Here is a 16,965-nt window from a genome sequence, read left to right on the forward strand (position 1 = left end):
CAAGCAAATTTTACCTACAAGATCAATACTAAATAAGAATTAATCTATCCAATTAAGCTTTTACCAATGCCAAAAAATATAAAACCTAAAATTTGCTGAATTAAAGGAGCCATGAAAAATTTAAGGATAAATACTGCATGAGGCCATTTACATATAATTCAAGAAAGCACAAAAATCTTTCATTGCTTTGTTATGTAATCAAAAAATTTGAATCTCCCTGAGCCTCCTTTTCCTTATTTCTGATGGTAATGTGGGATCAGAAAACTAATCCAGATGGATGTTGTGAGGAATAAATGAAACGTGTGCAAAGACTTGTTGAGTTCAAAAACTCTTCCACAGTTGAGTTGTGTGTGTATGTATATGTATGTGTCTGTATTTATATGTGATTTTCTTTCAAATAAATACACTCATGCACATATATGTAAACAGACAGTAATAATTTCACCTTTCATTTTGGAACGAAACTTGAGAGAAAGTTGGAGAGGATAGAAAAAAAAGAATGAACATTTGAATTAACAAAAATTTGAAAGAATGTAGGAATTTTGACAAATATTTAGAGTGGAATGGGTGATCTTCATTTTAATAATGAATTACTTTTTCTATCTTAATGCCTCAAAAACATCAAAGGAGGAAAGACATTTATGTTCAGGTGATGGGAAATTCACTGTACCAGCTAATGGAACCATAATCTCCAAATTGACTTATTCTTTTTAAAAATTGACTTTTTCTTTTTCTATTTAAGGATTTAAGGTGGAATTTCAAAACAAAATCTCCAAGGAAAACTAACTGAATGAATTTAGAGGCTAAGACTCAGTTCCCTTGAATAGAATTTTATTAGAAATGTCTGTATTAGATCCCAATTGCTGTGTAACAAATTACACTAGTGGCTTCAAACAAACAGCTTTCTATCTTAAAGCTCTAGAAGTCAAGGTGTCTGCAGGGCTGGGCCCCTTCTAGAAGCTGCAGGGGAGGATGCATTTCCTTTCCTGTTTCAGTTTCTAGAGGACACCTGTGTTCATTGGCTCAGGGCCCTTCCTCCATCTTCATAGCCAGCAGTGTGCCTTTTCAAATATCCTTCTGATTCCAATTCTTCATCTTTTCCCTTCCACACTTAGAGGATCATAGGGATCACCTCAGGCTAACCTTGATAATCCAACCTAAACTGATCTTAAGGTAAATGATGATTAAATTTATTCCATCTACTGTATTATTGCCCTTGCTCACTGAGCTAACATTTTCAAAAGTTCTTGGGATTAGGATGTGGAAATCCTTTGAAGACCTTTATTATCCCTAGTGTAAAGTCTTATTCAGCTGTATATAATTTGAATTCACTCAAGAGCCATTATATTTTTAAAAAATTGAAGACAGGATTTACTACAGCCTCTAGTTAGAGTGAAAATTTTTCTTTCAAAGTTATATGTAGAGATGTTTCTTGGCAACTGAGACCTGGAAATACCTGCACTTGACTCTAACACAGGAACACAGACTTGGTACCTAAGGTGTGGTCCACAGACCAGAACCTGCAGCATCAGCGTCACTTGGGAGGATGTTAGAAATACAGAATCCTTGAGCCCACTGTAGACCTGGTTAAACAGAATTTCCATTTGAACTACAAACCTTGGTAATCTGTTATGCACAATGAAGCTGAGGGAGTGTTGGTCTAAAATAGGTTTTTTAACCTCCTCACTGTTGACATTTGGGGTTGGGTGATTATTTGTGCTGGATGCGGTCCTGTGGATTATAGGCATTTAGTAGCGTCCATTCAGACATTTCCAAATATTTTCAGGAGAGAAATTATTTCTGGTTGAGAACCCCTGCCCCAGGGTTTGAGACCTAAAAGCAGCCTGACAGAATTCCAATTCAGACTCCATCCCTTACTTGGTTTATGTCTTTGAGGAGACTATTGAATCCCTCTGAGTCATATTTCTACAATGGAGAATGCAGTTCATAAAAGTAACACCTCGTAGATTAAAGTTTTCTAAAAATTAAAGCAGACCATACATTTAATGTGCTAAGCTAGACTACGGTGCATAAAATCTCAATGTATCTCTTATAATTAATAACCATTTTAGAATGAAGAACTAATGACATTTGTGAATTTGAGGCGTAAGTATGAAATTCATTATTATTTTGGCAAAATTGTCATGAAGTCAAGTAGTTTAGTGCCCAAGTTTTTAATTAAAAAAAACAAAGTTATCCTCTTTCATAATAGCTAAAACATGGAGGCAACCCAAATATCTGTCCAGGCATGAATGTATAAACAAACTGTGGAATATACAATCAATGGCATATTATTCATCCTTAAAAAGGAAGGAAGGGGCTGGCCCCGTGGCCGAGTGGTTAAGTTCGCGCGCTCCGCTGCAGGCGGCCCAGTGTTTCGTTGGTTCGAATCCTGGGCGCGGACATGGCATTGCTCATCAGACCACGCTGAGGCAGCGTCCCACATGCCACAACTAGAAGGACCCACAACAAGAAATATACAACTATGTACTGGGGGGCTTTGGGGAGAAAAAGGAAAAAAAAAAATCTTAAAAAAAAAAAAAAAAGGAAGGAAATACTGACATATTCTACAACATGAATGAACCTTCAGGATATTACACTAAGTGAAATAAGCCAGCCACAAAAGTATAAACCTTGTGTGATTCCACTTATAGGAGGTACCCTGAAGCATCAAATTCAGGGAGACAGAAAGTAGAACGATGTCTGTTAGGGGCTGGGAGGAGGGGGTAAGGGGAATTTATTGAATGGTGCATAGAGTTTTAGTTTTGCTAGACAAAAAGTGTTCTGAAGATGGATTGTGGTGAGCTTGCACAGTAATATCAATGTATTTAATATATTTAAAATGTACTTCATAAACAATGTGTTTAATGACGTGTACATGTAAAGATGGTTAAGATGGTAAATTTTACATTGTGAGTATTTTACATCAATAAAAATATATTTTATTCAGTAAGTGTAAATACAGAGAAATGAGCAGAGGACAATTTAATCTTGCCATTATCACTCTTCCATTTTGACCCTGATATTTTGTCATTTTACCTGACACAAAATTGAGCAAACAAAATCTCCTGATTCTGTGCCTAATAAAACCTTGAAATCAGAATTATACAAAACACCAAAAACATTTGTTGAAAATGTATTTTTCAAAGATAATTAGACATTTTAATTCATTGATCAATTTTTTAAAATATAGAACAGTAAAAAAATCAAGTTTATTCACTTTTGTTTTTAGTTCAACGAATTTATTTTTATCAGTCAATAATTTTTATGGAAATAACTTAATATTTTATCCACATTATAATGTACTGACTACATTTTCTGCTCTTTTAAGTTTTGTTTGTGTCATTATTTCTACCACATCAACTTTCCTGACTTTTATTATATCAAAATATTTTCTTTCTTTATTCAGTTTTATTGAGATAAAGCACTGTGTAAGTTTAAGATGTGGAGCAGAATGATTTGACTTACATATATTGTGAAATGATTACCATAATCAGTTGAGTTAACATCCACCATCTCATATAGATTTAAAAACTAATAAAAGGAAAAAACAGGTTTTTTGTGATGAGAATTCTTAGGATTTACTCTCTTGACACCTTTTAAATACATCGTACAGAAGTGTATACTATAACCATCATGTTGTGCATTACATCCCTTGTCCCTTGGACCAACTTCCTCCAATTCCTTCTCCCCCAACACCAAACTACAGTAAAAACAAATCTGATATCTAATTTTATTGATTTGGCTTTGCTTTTTCTGAAGAGTCCACATATAAGTGAGATCATACAGTATTTGTCTGATAATTGTCTGACGGAACACACAGTCAAAAGCATGGAAGCCAGATGTTGAAGCCAGAAGGAGGAGAGAGACAGCCAAACTGCAAGAGAACCAGCGATGAATCTGCTGTCCAGTAGCAGTTGAATCGGTTCTGTCGTCCCGAAGTGACTTTCCTCTTCATGATCATGGCACCAAGGCGAGGTCAGATTTTAGCCTTGGGGGAAGGCGGGTCGGGGGCAGAACTGTCATGAGCGTGTTTGGACCTCTTTTGGCTCCTTTCTTCCCAGTGTCAAATGAGCTCCTGATAAGGTCTTCTGGAGTTCCTGTGTTTGGTAAGGTGTCCTCCAGATGGAGAAGGGCTTCTTCCAATTGGTGGTCCGAATCCGTGGCCAAGACAGGCACACCTTCAGAACACCCAGGAAAGACAACACCGAGGGAAGAAAAGCCAGAGAGCTGCACACAGACACAAGGTCACCGGGTGGAATGGGGACTTCAGGGAGGCCCAAGCCAAGCCTGCAAATCCCATCCCTGCACATGCAGGGGCAGCTCCTGGGGCTCAGGCTGTGGCTCCAGGCACTGAAGCCCCTGATTGAGCAAAGCCACCCAGAAGCACACAGACAGTCCTATCTCCTGATCCTTGTCCTTTCACTAGACCTGGGCAGAGGAGGGCCAGTTCCTGGCACCACAACACAGGGGTCCCTGCTTCTGCCAGTGCCTTCCAGGAATCTTGAATATCCCCCTTCTGGATGGTGTCCCTCCACCAGCCACTCTCGGGATCATCATCCTCCCTTCGGTACATTGGCATTGCTGGGCAAGGACCTGGATACAAAGCATGCATCCTCCCTGGTTGGGTACACAGGTAGCCCAGCAGCATGCCCCTTCACAGAGGGGCGATGATGCCTCCCAGAAAACTGTCAGGACTCGTGGTTCTTTCCTCCATGGTTGTCCCACTGACAGAGTCTTGGCCACAGGGGCAGTGATGGCCATCCTCCTTTGGACAAGGCAGCAAGCAGTAGAGTGCTCTTCTCTCTCTGTCCCACATCTGTGCACTTAGGGAGATGGGTAGGGGGCCTTCTCAAGCCCCTAGTGGTGGATTTCTCCCCAGAAGAGTGTCCTGGGCTGTAGGAAGGCCTGGCTTTCCTGACTTCAGAGAAGAGGGTGGGGCCTGCCAGCTGACGGAAGAGGCTGCCTCATGGCTTCCTCAGTCCCTCGGTGGCCTGCCTAGTCTGGCCACACTCCTTTGGCACGTCTTTCTCACCCTTCTGACTTGACAAGGTTTTTTCTCATCTGGACATGAACGGTTCATGTTGTGATTTGAGATCCTGTATTTTGAGGAAGAAATGAGGCCTGTGTGGAACCAGCTGTCAGAGGGGTAGTGTGTGTCTCCTCCCAAGACCAGAGTTGACAAGCAGGTCCAGACACTGATTTCCAAAGAATGGAAGCAGCGACCCGAGCAGAAGGGCTTAAGAGGAGGTGAAGCACTGCTGAAGGAAAACTGAACCCAGTGCCCTACAACACATGCACCCTCAAGTAGGAGGAGAGAATCACGGAAAAGAGTGAGCAGAAAACACGAGCACCGAGAACAGAAAGATCAAGACAGGCACCGGCAGGTCTGCATCTGACAAGGAAAGATGGAGAGAGAGACTGTGTGTTTCCAAGGCACTATTTGGAAGTTCCAAGACTGACAGTGACCCCAAGCCATGTTTTGGACCACAAGAAGAACCCCCAGAGGGGTCACTATCAAGAATATCCTATCCAGGGGCTGGCCTGGTGGTGCAGCAGTTAAGTGCACACGTTCCACTTCTGCGGCCTGGGGTTCGCCAGTTCGGATCCCTGGTGCAAGCATGGCACCGCTTGGCATGCCATGCTGTGATAGGCGTCCCACATATAAAGTAAAGGAAGATGGGCACGGATGTTAGCTAAGGGCCAGTCTTCCTCAGCAAAAACAAGAGGATTGGCAGCAGATGTTAGCTCAGGGCTACTCTTCCTTAAAAAAAAAAAAAAGAATATCCTATCTGGCACCACCAAAGGAAATGTGCTGAGTGCCACTCCAAAGTCTGAGAAGCTTCAAGACAGGATAAGAAGTAAGAAAAAGCCAAGAAAGAGAGTAAGATAGAGAGAGGGCCTTCCAAGGAGCACCCCTTGTCCTGAAGTCCCTCCACTGTATCCCGCTGCCGGGGTATCTACTCCCCAGTCAAAAGAGTGGGAGCCAGAGGATGAAACGCTGGAAGGCCAAAAAAGCCCGCTAAACTGCATGTGGATCACTGATGAATTTCCCACCCAGTCTTCATTGAGTGGGTCCTGTTGTCCCAAAATTGACTTTCCTCCTCTTGATCATGGGACCACGGGGTGATCAGATGTTAGCACTGAGGGAAGTGATATTGAACCTGAAGTGAGTTCGATCACCCGTTGCGCAGCAAGCCAATCTCTGACACCAGGTGCAGTGGAAGAAAGTAGGAATTTTGTTATTGCACAGTGCTGAGCGAGGAGAGAGGGCAGCTAATGCTGAAATCCCAAACTCCCCAAAAAGCTAAAAGGAAGTGTTTTTATTTGGGGTTTTATGTAGGGGAGGGGGAGCATACCGCCTTGCTGGTCGGAGCTTTCCCACCAGCCTGTATTTGGCCTTGAGACTACTTACAGAGAGGAGGGAGCCTGTGACCTTGCTGGTAAGCAGCTTTCCCACCAGCCTGTATCTCTTTTTGGGGAGGAGATAATGAATCCAGGTGCTTGTCCTTGACAGTGTCTGTCTCCATGGAGCATAGTGGATTCTGGAGCCAGGAAGTAAGCAGGGAATGAGTGTTTTGGTTTTAACCCCATATATGCTGAGTTTGATGTAGGGAAACTGATGTCAGGGCCCATATCAGAAGCGGGGGCATCAGACACGTGAACACCTTCTTGGACCTCTTTTGGCACCCTTCCTCCAAGCCTCAGAGGAGTTCCTGATAAGGTCTTCTGCCGTTCTTGTGTTGAGAAAGGTGTCCCTCATCATGGAGAGGGGCTTCTTCGAACTCAGGATATGTCACACACGTATCTTTTCATTTTGTTGATGGTTTCCTTTGCCTTGCAGAAGCTTTTTAGTCTGATGCAGGCCTATTTTTTTTTTCACTTCTGTCAAAATTTGGGCAAATCTCTGAATCTTTCAACATCACTTTTTTTTTTTTTTAAAGATTTTATTTTTTTCCTTTTTCTCCCCAAAGCCCCCCGGTACATAGTTGTGTATTCTTCGTTGTGGGTTCTTCTAGTTGTGGCATGTGGGACGCTGCCTCAGCATGGTCTGATGAGCAGTGCCATGTCCGCGCCCAGGATTCGAACTAACGAAACACTGGGCCGCCTGCAGCGGAGCGCGCGAACTTAACCACTCGGCCACGGGGCCAGCCCCTCAGCATCACTTTCTTTGAAGAAAAGAGATTTTTTACAGAGTTGTGTTTTATTCATTCTTCAGTCATTTATTAGTACCTTCTATGTCCCAGGAAGGTATGAGACATGTTTATAGTACTCAAGAAACTCATGGGCTAGTGGTGGAGACAAATATACTCATAGAAATTAAAATTCAAAGAGGTGAGAATAATGAAAAATTACAAAGGACTGCTTAAAAGCTGTTAACTTCTATGTAAATATTAGGTAACTCTTGATTTCTCACATTGGCAGGCACAATCACTCCTTCTTTCAGCCATGTATTAAGGCCCTTTATCAATATTTCTGCAGTCTTTCCAATTTTACTTCTGTCCCACTTCAGTGCTGTGTCTGTTTTCACCATCCTATTCCTGCACTCCCAACCCTGGGCACCACTGTTGATATCTCTGCTATTTCTAACCATCCCGTAGCACACCCTACCTTCCCAGAACCTTAGTTTCCTACCCTTCTGTCTTGATGTTTCTTCACATTGTGGGCCCTTGTGATGGCAATTTATAAGAAGTAAATTATCCCCGGGATAATTTAGGCATTTGAGAGGCAGCAGAGCCTGGCTGTGGAGCTGCCAGCAGTCCTGGTTTGAAACCTCTGTTCCCTGATAGCTGTATAGGAAATTACATAACCTCACTGTGCCTATGTTTTACTTCTGCAAAATGGAAAGAGTACTAACATTATAAACCTATTTCTTGAATTAGTATTTGTGGTATTTCTAGTGTTATTTAATGTTTCATATGAATTCTTACCATTTGCTTTGTTGGTTCTGTTGTTGGCAAAGATTATCTTATTTGGTGGGAGGTTGCATTGGATGAATTCTACAATTCTTTGGACGACTTCTACAATTCCTGCAAATAGCCTATGTCCCATCCCATTCTTTTATCCCATTAGGTCTCCTGGAGCACTAGACTCCAGGATCTCATTCTCCATGCTGGAATAGTGAGCAGAAGACACTTTCTTCATCACCCCCCTACTCTGATCTCCTTCCAGTGGAAAATAAGGTGACTTGGAAGGGAACTCAGCTCTTGATGAGGTTCAGGAGAGTGTTGTAAATTTGTTTTCCTCCAGAAGCAGGAAAGTGACAACTACCCTAGGATTCTATAGAGAGAGCCAAAGGCCACTGATAGTAGGGGTTGGATTTCCTGGTATTTATGTCCTGTCTGAACTAGTCACTGACAGATTTTTGGACGGCAGAAGTGACGGGGGGGATGTGCAGCTGTGAAAACAAAGAGCTGTGGCCAAGAACCCAACCATTTCTCTCCTCTTCTTCACTCTTCTTTCTGCTCCTCAGCAGTCTAATTCTTTTGTTTATCCATTTCCAATGAGCCCCACCCATTTGTTTTCCTTTGCCTATAACATACAATAACTAACAGAAATTAATCTCACTTAAAAAGCAGTGACCCAAGAGCAGGGAACTTCTTTGGTTTTATATCTGTTGGTGATAAATGGCCATTTGTTTCAATAACAGATTCTAGTTCTCAAGAGTTCTGCAAACTGAAAACATCATATCTACTGCTTTGGAAATAGAATCTGGCTGCATTCTAGGATTTAGACCAGTTCTAGTGATAAGCTTGGAACCAGGTTGCCCGCTGCCGAGACCAACTGGGCAGCCAGGTGAAGGGGCGGATGGAATGAATATACAGAACACGTCTATATAATAGACACAACACACTCTACATTATTTAATGGGACAGGGGACCATCAGCCTCTAGGACTGAGGTGACATCCCTCTGATCGCCACGTATTTATTTGCAGGCCAAGAAGTACAAGCATAGCAGGAACTCATGCCAGCAGGAATATGCAAGTCAAAGCTCAGCAGTTCTAATCTTCCCCCCTTCAATGTACCCCGGCCCTATGCAAGGTCATTCTCTGACGGAGTATCCTGGGAACAAACAATCTGGCAAGTTATGCAGACGGCATTCCGTTCCTGCAAGGGCCCAGCATTCGTAAGCCCCTTGCCTTCATGTTTGATAAGATACTTACCTTCCAGCCTTTGATTCCAAACCACAAACAATCTAACAGTAATTTATGAGAATCAGCAAGTTGCATATTTCTCAGTCACCCATTTTGTAATTTGTTCTTGCTAAGCTTAAAGCCTTGCAATAATGTTGGTATGCTCTCCTGCAACAGTTGCCAGTTGGAATGAAGCTGATGAAGTCACAATTGTCACTCAATTTGGAATTTGAGAGTATGTATTTATCTAGGTGAGCACTATCTCGACCTCTTCTCATAGGAAGCTCAGATTTCTTGGTAAACAAGGTATAATCAAACCACGAAGAGGAGCAAAATTTTGTCACAGACTTGACTATGGTTAGCCACAGCATGCACATCCTGAATAGCAATTCTTTTTTCCATTCTCAAATTAACAAGTTTTGCAGGTAAAATAACTGGCCAATCTACTTTTTAAGTCGATGTCGACACAAATAATCCACGATCAATCTATAAGTCAAAATCGGGGTGAGTTTGTTCCAAGATGGTATATAACCATTCTGTACACCCCACTTCTTCAGAGAGCTTCCTTCCTTGGTGGAAAAGTTCTCCAGGGAGTTAGTCTTCAAATGGGCTCGTAATAAAGAGCATCCACCACATACAACAAGAATATCTCACTACAGTCTATAAGTGCTTTTCTAACAGAGCGGGTCAGTGTCACAACGTGAGCACAGCAAGTTGGTGATCAGCAGGTCAGCAGTCATGAGGTGAGTTAAAGCAGGTCAGTAATTAATCCTTTGTTTCTGGGAAGAAATGCTTACCTTTCAAGAAATGATACGGGGGAAGCTATATCCCTATCTTTGTGCATCATTCTTGTCTTTGGGACATTGTGAATATACAAAGCAGATGTACAACGCATGCTCTACAAGAGATGTCAGGCCTTTTGGAAAAACAAGGTCAGGCTGAATAAGTTTTAAACCAAATTGCTTCCTCATGTCCTCCCATATCCGCATTGCTTTTCATTTATTCATCACTGACAGCCCCAATCCTGACTCCAGCCCAGACGACCCCGACCTTGAGCCTCTAACTCTGACCATCTAATCCTGACTTTGATCCACTCACCCCTCATCCTCTAAGCTCAATTCTCCAACCCCCAAACCCTAGCCGTGAGCCGCAAACTCCTAATGGGGAGCCCAAATCCCAAACCATAACCCTGCTAACCCCCTCGCCCTAACCCCATCCTAACCGCCCCTCACGTCACCCCTCACCCCAACAACCATGCGGTGGACTGTGCACACTTAGGGACCAAGAGCAGCTCTGCCCCAGCCCTGGCCCCGCCACCGCAGAGCCCCACCCCCAGGGCGCAGAGTGGCCCGGGGTCGTCGGCGTCGAGGGCAGCGGAAGCGTGGCGGCCACGGGATGGCCCAGACTGTCCCGAAGCCAGAGAGCCAGCGGTTCCCCGCACTTGGCCCTCCCGCGACCCACGCGGGCTGCGGCCCCACGTGGGTGGGCGCGCCCCGCCCCGCCCCAGTCACGGGGCCGGAAGGCAGGACGTGGGGTCGGGGCAAAGCCGCTGTTTCCCCCACTAGTCCCGCCCCGTCGCCCCTGTCGTCCAATCGCCTCCGGCCCGTCGTCCTCCGCGCCTTGCGGCGCTCGACTCCCGCCTTCCGGCCGGGAAAGTAACCGCCCACTTCTGGCGCGCCATGGCGGCCGCCTGCGCGGGCTCTGTGGAGCTGGGCTTCGCCGAGGAGGCGCCGGCGTGGCGGCTGCGCAGCGAACAGTTCCCCAGCAAGGTGGGCGGGCGGCCGGCGTGGCTGAGCGCGGCCGGGCTGCCGGGGCCCGCGGAGCTGTCCTGCGCGCTGTGCGGCCGCCCGCTGGCCTTCCTGCTGCAGCTCTACGCGCCGCTGCCCGGCCGCGCCGACGCCTTCCACCGCGGCCTCTTCCTCTTCTGCTGCCGCGCGCCGCCGTGCTGCGCGGGCCTGCGGGGTGAGCACGCCCGGCAGTGGGCAGCGGGACCGGGCGGCCGGGCGACGCCGACCCCTACTCCGGGCCCGCGCCCCCTCCGCCCTGCCTGCGTCTCCAGGGCACCCTCTCCCCCTGTCTTGCCACCCCCTCCCCGGTGTCTCCGGGGCGCCCTCCCGCCCGTGCCCCGCGCTCCCCGGCGTCTCCAGGGCGCCCTCCCGCCCGCAAACCGGGCCGGTGTTGGGTTCAGAGAGCTGGTCCGGGAGCCTGTCCACGCCTCCGGCCTCAGCGTTTCCCTCGTGGTCACCGTGGACCAGCTCGAAGAGCCCACTCGGTGTGGGCACCAAGCCGGTTTCTGGACTCTGAAATTCCCTTAATTTTTGTTTTCTTTCTTTACTCCCCTTCCAGAAAATAAGCTCCCTGAAAGCAGAAACTTTCCTCTGTTTTTGTCTTTAAGAAATGTCTTTTCAGTCTTGTGTGGAGCGAGGCTCAAAGATTTGAATTGCTATGTTGTGTTTCAGGCATTTTCATTTCTTTTTACTGTCTCAGTTTTTAGAAATCAGCTACCCAGGAAAAATGACTTTTACTCGTATGAGCCGCCCTCTGAGGAGCCGCCTGCGGCGACAGGAGACCCCGTGTGCCTGCAGCTCAAGTCCGGGGCTCGTCTCTGCAGGGTGTGCGGCTGTTTAGGCCCCAAAACGTGCTCGCGGTGTCACAGGGCACATTACTGCAGTAAGGAGCATCAGACTCTCGACTGGAGGTCGGGGCATAAGCAGGCTTGTACGCAAGCAGGTCAGTTCTTGTTTTCTTAATTTTCAGCTCAGTTTCATGGTGTCTACCAACCCAAATCTTTTGAGGATAAAAATTAAAATTAGGAAAGGTATAATACTTTCTAAAGTTTTGGTAACTGGTAACGTGAACACCTGTAGGAAAGAGGAGCTGTGAGATCTTGCCCACTCGGTTATGTCCCAGCCTTGACTTAAGATAGGCATTAAATTCATGACCTGCAACCCAAAATGCTAAAGCTGCATATATTAATTTATTGTGGAAAACTTACTGCATGTAGTATACTTTAGAAACAGGAAATTCTTAGACCATCTTCACAACTCAAAGATTACTAAGGATGTCATGTTTTCTTTTTTTCAGATAATTTGGACAATACAGTTCCAGACCACAACTTCCTTTTTCCAGAATTTGAAATTGTAATAGAAACAGAAGATGAGATTACGCCTGAAGTTGTAGAAAAAGAGGAAGAATCAGAGATTATAGGGAGCATGGGTAAGGAGTCAGGTTCAGAACTTCACTGATTAAGTGATTAAACATATCACTTGAAGGAATGGGTTTAGTATCAAATGCAAATTCCAGGACATGAGTGTGGACAAGGAACGGGCTGGTCGGTCCCCAGACAGTGTGTGATGACTGGTGCCAGGTGGGGAGAGAGATGTCTGCACCACGGAGAGATCTCAATAGGAGTGCAGGACGGCATAAGGGCAGCAGTGATAAGGGCTCACGTGTGTTGGGTGTCATGTCAAGTGCTGGGCACGAGTCCTGAGCTCGAGACTTGGGCCTGTTCTTTTAGTTTGAAGCCTTGAAGAGAAGCGCTCACTTGAAGCCTGTGTAGTAAATAACGCTTCATGAGTACTTGCAAATCACATGGTCGTAAAACCTCAACTTTAGTGAAGTCAGACAGGGAAAGCTGTGCAAACGTCTGGCCTTCACCATCTGATTTAACACTAAGTTGGTTGTTTAAAATTGTCTTCCCTGAGCACGCGTGAACTGTCAGATCATGGGGATCAAGCCCTAACAGTTATGTTGATGATTTTTCAGGTGAAGCACCTGAGGAAGAATTGGATTCCATGGCAAAACATGAATCCAGGGAAGATAAAGTTTTCCAGAAGTTTAAAACTAAAGTAGCCCTTGAACCAGAACAGGTAAAACAGAACTCACATAGCTCCTCCTTGTGTTCTTTTCAGGTGGGGCTTCAGGGGTATAATCCCTGAGAAGAAGTAACTCTTTGTACTAAGCTTTATAATAAAGAGTGCTTCACACAGATGGTCCCTGTGGAAAGGCGTTTTTTAGGTGCTGATCCTTTTCATTGAAAGACTAACACTTACTATAGAGAATGCATTTTCTAAAGAAAGCCTCAGTGATAGCAGATGAGTAAGACATTGCCTGTGATACTTGGAGTTTAGGCACCAATAGCAAAAAGAAAGAAAGAAAAAGAAAAAAGATATTTTTGCCCTTTTTTCCAACAGGGACCTTTGGCTTGTAAAACCAATATGTCATGTTAACACAAGATACTGGTTTTGTGAAAAGAGTATTGGGCTTTGGTGTTGGGAGGAACCCTGGATCCTTGAGTTACATGATGAGCTTCTGCTGTGAGCACATCTAGAGTGAAAAGAACAGGTGGTGGTGAGGAGCACGGAGACTTAGGCACAGTGTTCAGTAAATGTTTTCCTCCTTCATCTCTGTTCTGCCACCAACATTTTCCCCCTAACTTCCCTCGCCACAAACATGATCGCTAAAGAAAACGCAGCTGAATTCCCATAACCCAGTCACTGGATGAAATAAACATCCACGGGCTTAGAGGAAGAATACATCCAGGTCCTAAAGACAAAGAAGGTGGTTTTTAGCAATGCATATGCTTTTAACAAAATGTAGGAAACTCATTCACTTGTTATATTAGATCTAACTGTCTAGTATTTATCTCGACACTGTGCTTCACTTGGTATTTGTGCCTTTTGAAAGTTTTAACTGAGCTTCCTTCTGTCTGTGTAAAGGTAAGCACAGACTCTAGGCTGCATTTTGGATTCAGAACCTAGTAATGGGGAAACAGGGTTATTGTTAGTCCTTCACAGAATAGTCATAGGTTTAGATTCTGACCATGTTATCATCTAAGAAATGTATTTTTTATATCCTGAGTCAGGTAAGCTGAAATGTCGGGTCTGAGGGGGAATGGTGTTCTATCCAGTGTAGGCGCATGGACAGAGCTTCTCCAGACGAGTGTAGGTCACATGCTTCCACTGGAAACTTGCAGGTAAGGAGCTGATGTGAACGTGATCCTGACTGCTTTCAGATTCTCAGATATGGCAGAGGGACTGCTCCCATCTGGATCTCTGCTGAAAATATCCCTCAAGAGGAGGATGTTCCAGATTGCCCCTGTGGTGCCAAGAGAATATTTGAATTCCAGGTATGACCGTAAATAAAACACCCTTAGATTTTTGTTTTTAAACATTAAGAAACTTTACCAAAGTAATAAATGCATATGGGTCCATCTGGTATCAGGAAGGGTGCCCTATAATGAGCAGCAGTGTCCTGCCCCATCTCAGGGCTTGTTCCCTGGAGGGCACTGTCTTTTACTGCTTTCTCTGGTAGTTACTTCTCTCTGTAAATAACATGCTTTTCCTGATATTTCTCAGTTTTCTCGTTTTTAGACATTATCTGTTGACTGACTTCTGCAATAATAAGGATTTAAATGTAGTTGCTTATACCATCTAGAACACCCCCCACCTCCCAGCGTGATTATAATAGGCCTTTCAGTTCCACTAATTAAGGTTTTTGACTGTACTTTGTGAGAGGAGTGTTTTAGAACCCTTCCTCTGTTCATCTTGGTTTGTAGATTTGTTAACAAAACAAATGGATGTAATCGTTAAGGTAAATGTTTTTTCAAAAGAAAAGCGTTAGCGTCAAAATTGATTTGGGTTGCGCGGAAATGCTCTTAAGCTGTGGATTCATAACCTCGCAGAGTGGTAGGTAACATTCGTTTCTTAAAGTAAAAAAGGAATTGGGAGGACTGTATCCAGCACTGGTTACTTTAGTACCACAGCTCCTGACCCCTGAGAGGAGCCGACAGTGTGTGTGTAAAGCGACTTCCTGTCTGTGCTGGCAGTTCCTATTAGACCACTTGACTTCCACCATCCCTTTCTGTACAGATAAATCGGTACGTTTCCTTTTTATCCTCATTACTACTGGATAGTGTTTCTTCAGAGTCATAGTAATAGCATCTGCTATTCAGGTTTTATACCACAGAGAATAAAAGTTGATCAAATAGAAGCCTTAGCACTATTTTGTAGCATGTTAATACTTTTAAAAGATTAGGTAACAGGCAGACCAAATAGACCAGCTGATCTTCTTATACTTGGGAACTTCTCAAATGGAAAGACACACAATGAAGTAGAGAGGAGTTTTGAAGAAACAGTTGCAAAATATTTTTAGGTTGTTAATTATGTAAACTGTATTGGGTCTATAATCCTGTGTGATATGGAGACTGAAAGAGCAGGCTCCCTACAGCTGCCCCGGCAGGGAAGGTCTGTAGGGAGCAGACAGTGCTCCTTGCCTTGAAGCAGGGCTCTAACTGTGTCTGCCTTTTCTCAGGTCATGCCACAGCTGCTCAACTACCTAAAGGCTGACAGACTGGGCAGGAGCGTCGACTGGGGGGTCCTGGCTGTCTTCACCTGTGCTGAAAGCTGTAGGCTGGGCACTGGCTATGCAGAAGAGTTTGTTTGGAAGCAAGATATAACAGATACACCCTAAAGGCAATGTTGTAAAGCCTTAAAAATGCTCATAATCTCTTTGACCTTGCAATTCCATTTCTAGACTTTATCCTAAGGAAATAATTATACCAGAGATAGAGGTACAAAGATGTTGTTTTAGGTGTTGTTTAAAACATCTAAATATTAGTGGAAAAAAATGACCAGTGACAAGGAGTTAAGTAAATTTTGGTGGACCTATACAGCAGAAGGCTATGCAGTCTTAATGATATAGACTTATATGCATACCAAATAAGATACAGATTTAAACTGACACCAAGGTATGATCATATTTTTGTAACTATTTATACATGTGTATGTGCACAGGAATAAATTTGGAAAGATACACACTAGGTGTGAAGGGGTTAACTGAATGGTGGGACTAAGAAAATTGATGTTTTTACTTAAATACACATTTCTACAATAAAAATAGGTTATGTGCCTAATTGAGTCAAACTATCACTCAGCATTTCTCCCCTGAAATTTGCAAAGTTGACACAAATATTTGGGTAAACCCCAAGAGACTTGTCTGATTATCAGGTCATTATCACAGGCTCCAGCATACATAGAAGCCAAGAACATGAGAAACATTCTGAACCCCACTAGGCTGGTGAGGACGATGAATGGGATACCCAATAATTCTGAAGCAGCAGCAGCAGCACAGTTGGCTGGATCAAGAAAAACAGTAGATCTGTGATCAGAAAACCTGACCCTGAAGAGCAGCTCTGCTTCAAAACTGATCTGGGTGAGCCGGTGGTGCTGCTTATAGAGGAGAGACTGAAAGGCAACTGATGGTCTTCCCTTTGCATCTCATACTGCTACACATGGGGGACTGCTATACACGAGGGACATAACCTGAGTAAAGATGCAGGAATCAGCATTGAGTTCCCCTAGGTCAGCCCCAGGACCATCTGGCCCAGGAGGCAGCAGCCTGAGGGCGGGCCCTGAGGCCGGCTTTCAAGCGTGGGATATTCTGTTTCTGAAGCATCTGTTTATGCAAGTGGTTCCTAAATCTGTGCTGTTAACCATGCTGAGGTTCCTTCCAGCCTGGAGCGTTTGTTTAACAGTCATCTTGTGATACTTTGCAATTCTCAACACCAGCGCTGCCTGCCCAGCACTAAGGTAAATCTGAAGAGACACTGCTGTTGATCAGTGCTTGAAAGACAACAGCTAATTCTGGTAACTTTCTCATGATTATGTCTTCAATCTACATGGGCTCACATCCTCCCATTCACATCCCTGCTAACCCTGGAATACACTGCCAGCAAACACATCTTTTTTGAAGGTAACATCATTTGCTAATGTCACTGACTACATGGTCATTTTACTATACTTTTATATCGGAAAGTCCTAGCCTGTTAGT

At 44.4% G+C, this 16,965-nt stretch overlaps 1 protein-coding gene across 4 annotated transcripts; it reads left to right on the plus strand.

The window, feature by feature from the left end:
• The first annotated feature begins 10,755 nt into the window (after positions 1 to 10,755).
• On the plus strand, positions 10,756 to 16,048 carry PDCD2 (programmed cell death 2). 4 transcript variants are annotated; one of them, XM_008540602.2, is made up of 6 exons: positions 10,756 to 11,097; positions 11,623 to 11,865; positions 12,220 to 12,351; positions 12,901 to 13,004; positions 14,150 to 14,263; positions 15,448 to 16,048. In XM_008540602.2, the coding sequence occupies exons 1-6, from the start codon at positions 10,815 to 10,817 to the stop codon at positions 15,604 to 15,606; spliced, it is 1,035 nt and encodes a 344-aa protein (XP_008538824.2). In that variant the 5' UTR covers positions 10,756 to 10,814; the 3' UTR covers positions 15,607 to 16,048. The 4 variants fall into 4 exon arrangements, 1 of the variants encoding a protein (XP_008538824.2); XR_011535611.1 differs by having other exon boundaries at positions 10,773 to 11,097; positions 14,111 to 15,352; positions 15,396 to 16,048; XR_011535610.1 differs by having other exon boundaries at positions 10,773 to 11,097; positions 14,111 to 14,263.
• Positions 16,049 to 16,965: the final 917 nt, after the last annotated feature.

Source organism: Equus przewalskii, chromosome 32 (assembly GCF_037783145.1).
Source record: "Equus przewalskii isolate Varuska chromosome 32, EquPr2, whole genome shotgun sequence".
Lineage (NCBI taxonomy): Eukaryota > Metazoa > Chordata > Mammalia > Perissodactyla > Equidae > Equus > Equus przewalskii.

Excerpts from the sequence above, each read along its gene's own strand:
- PDCD2 (XM_008540602.2), top strand. The coding sequence starts at position 10,815 with ATGGCGGCCGCCTGCGCGGGCTCTGTGGAGCTGGGCTTCGCCGAGGAG. Across the intron at positions 11,098-11,622 it reads GTGCTGCGCGGGCCTGCGGG|TTTTTAGAAATCAGCTACCC; the intron begins GTGAGCACGCCC and ends TTACTGTCTCAG. Across the intron at positions 14,264-15,447 it reads AGAGAATATTTGAATTCCAG|GTCATGCCACAGCTGCTCAA; the intron begins GTATGACCGTAA and ends GCCTTTTCTCAG.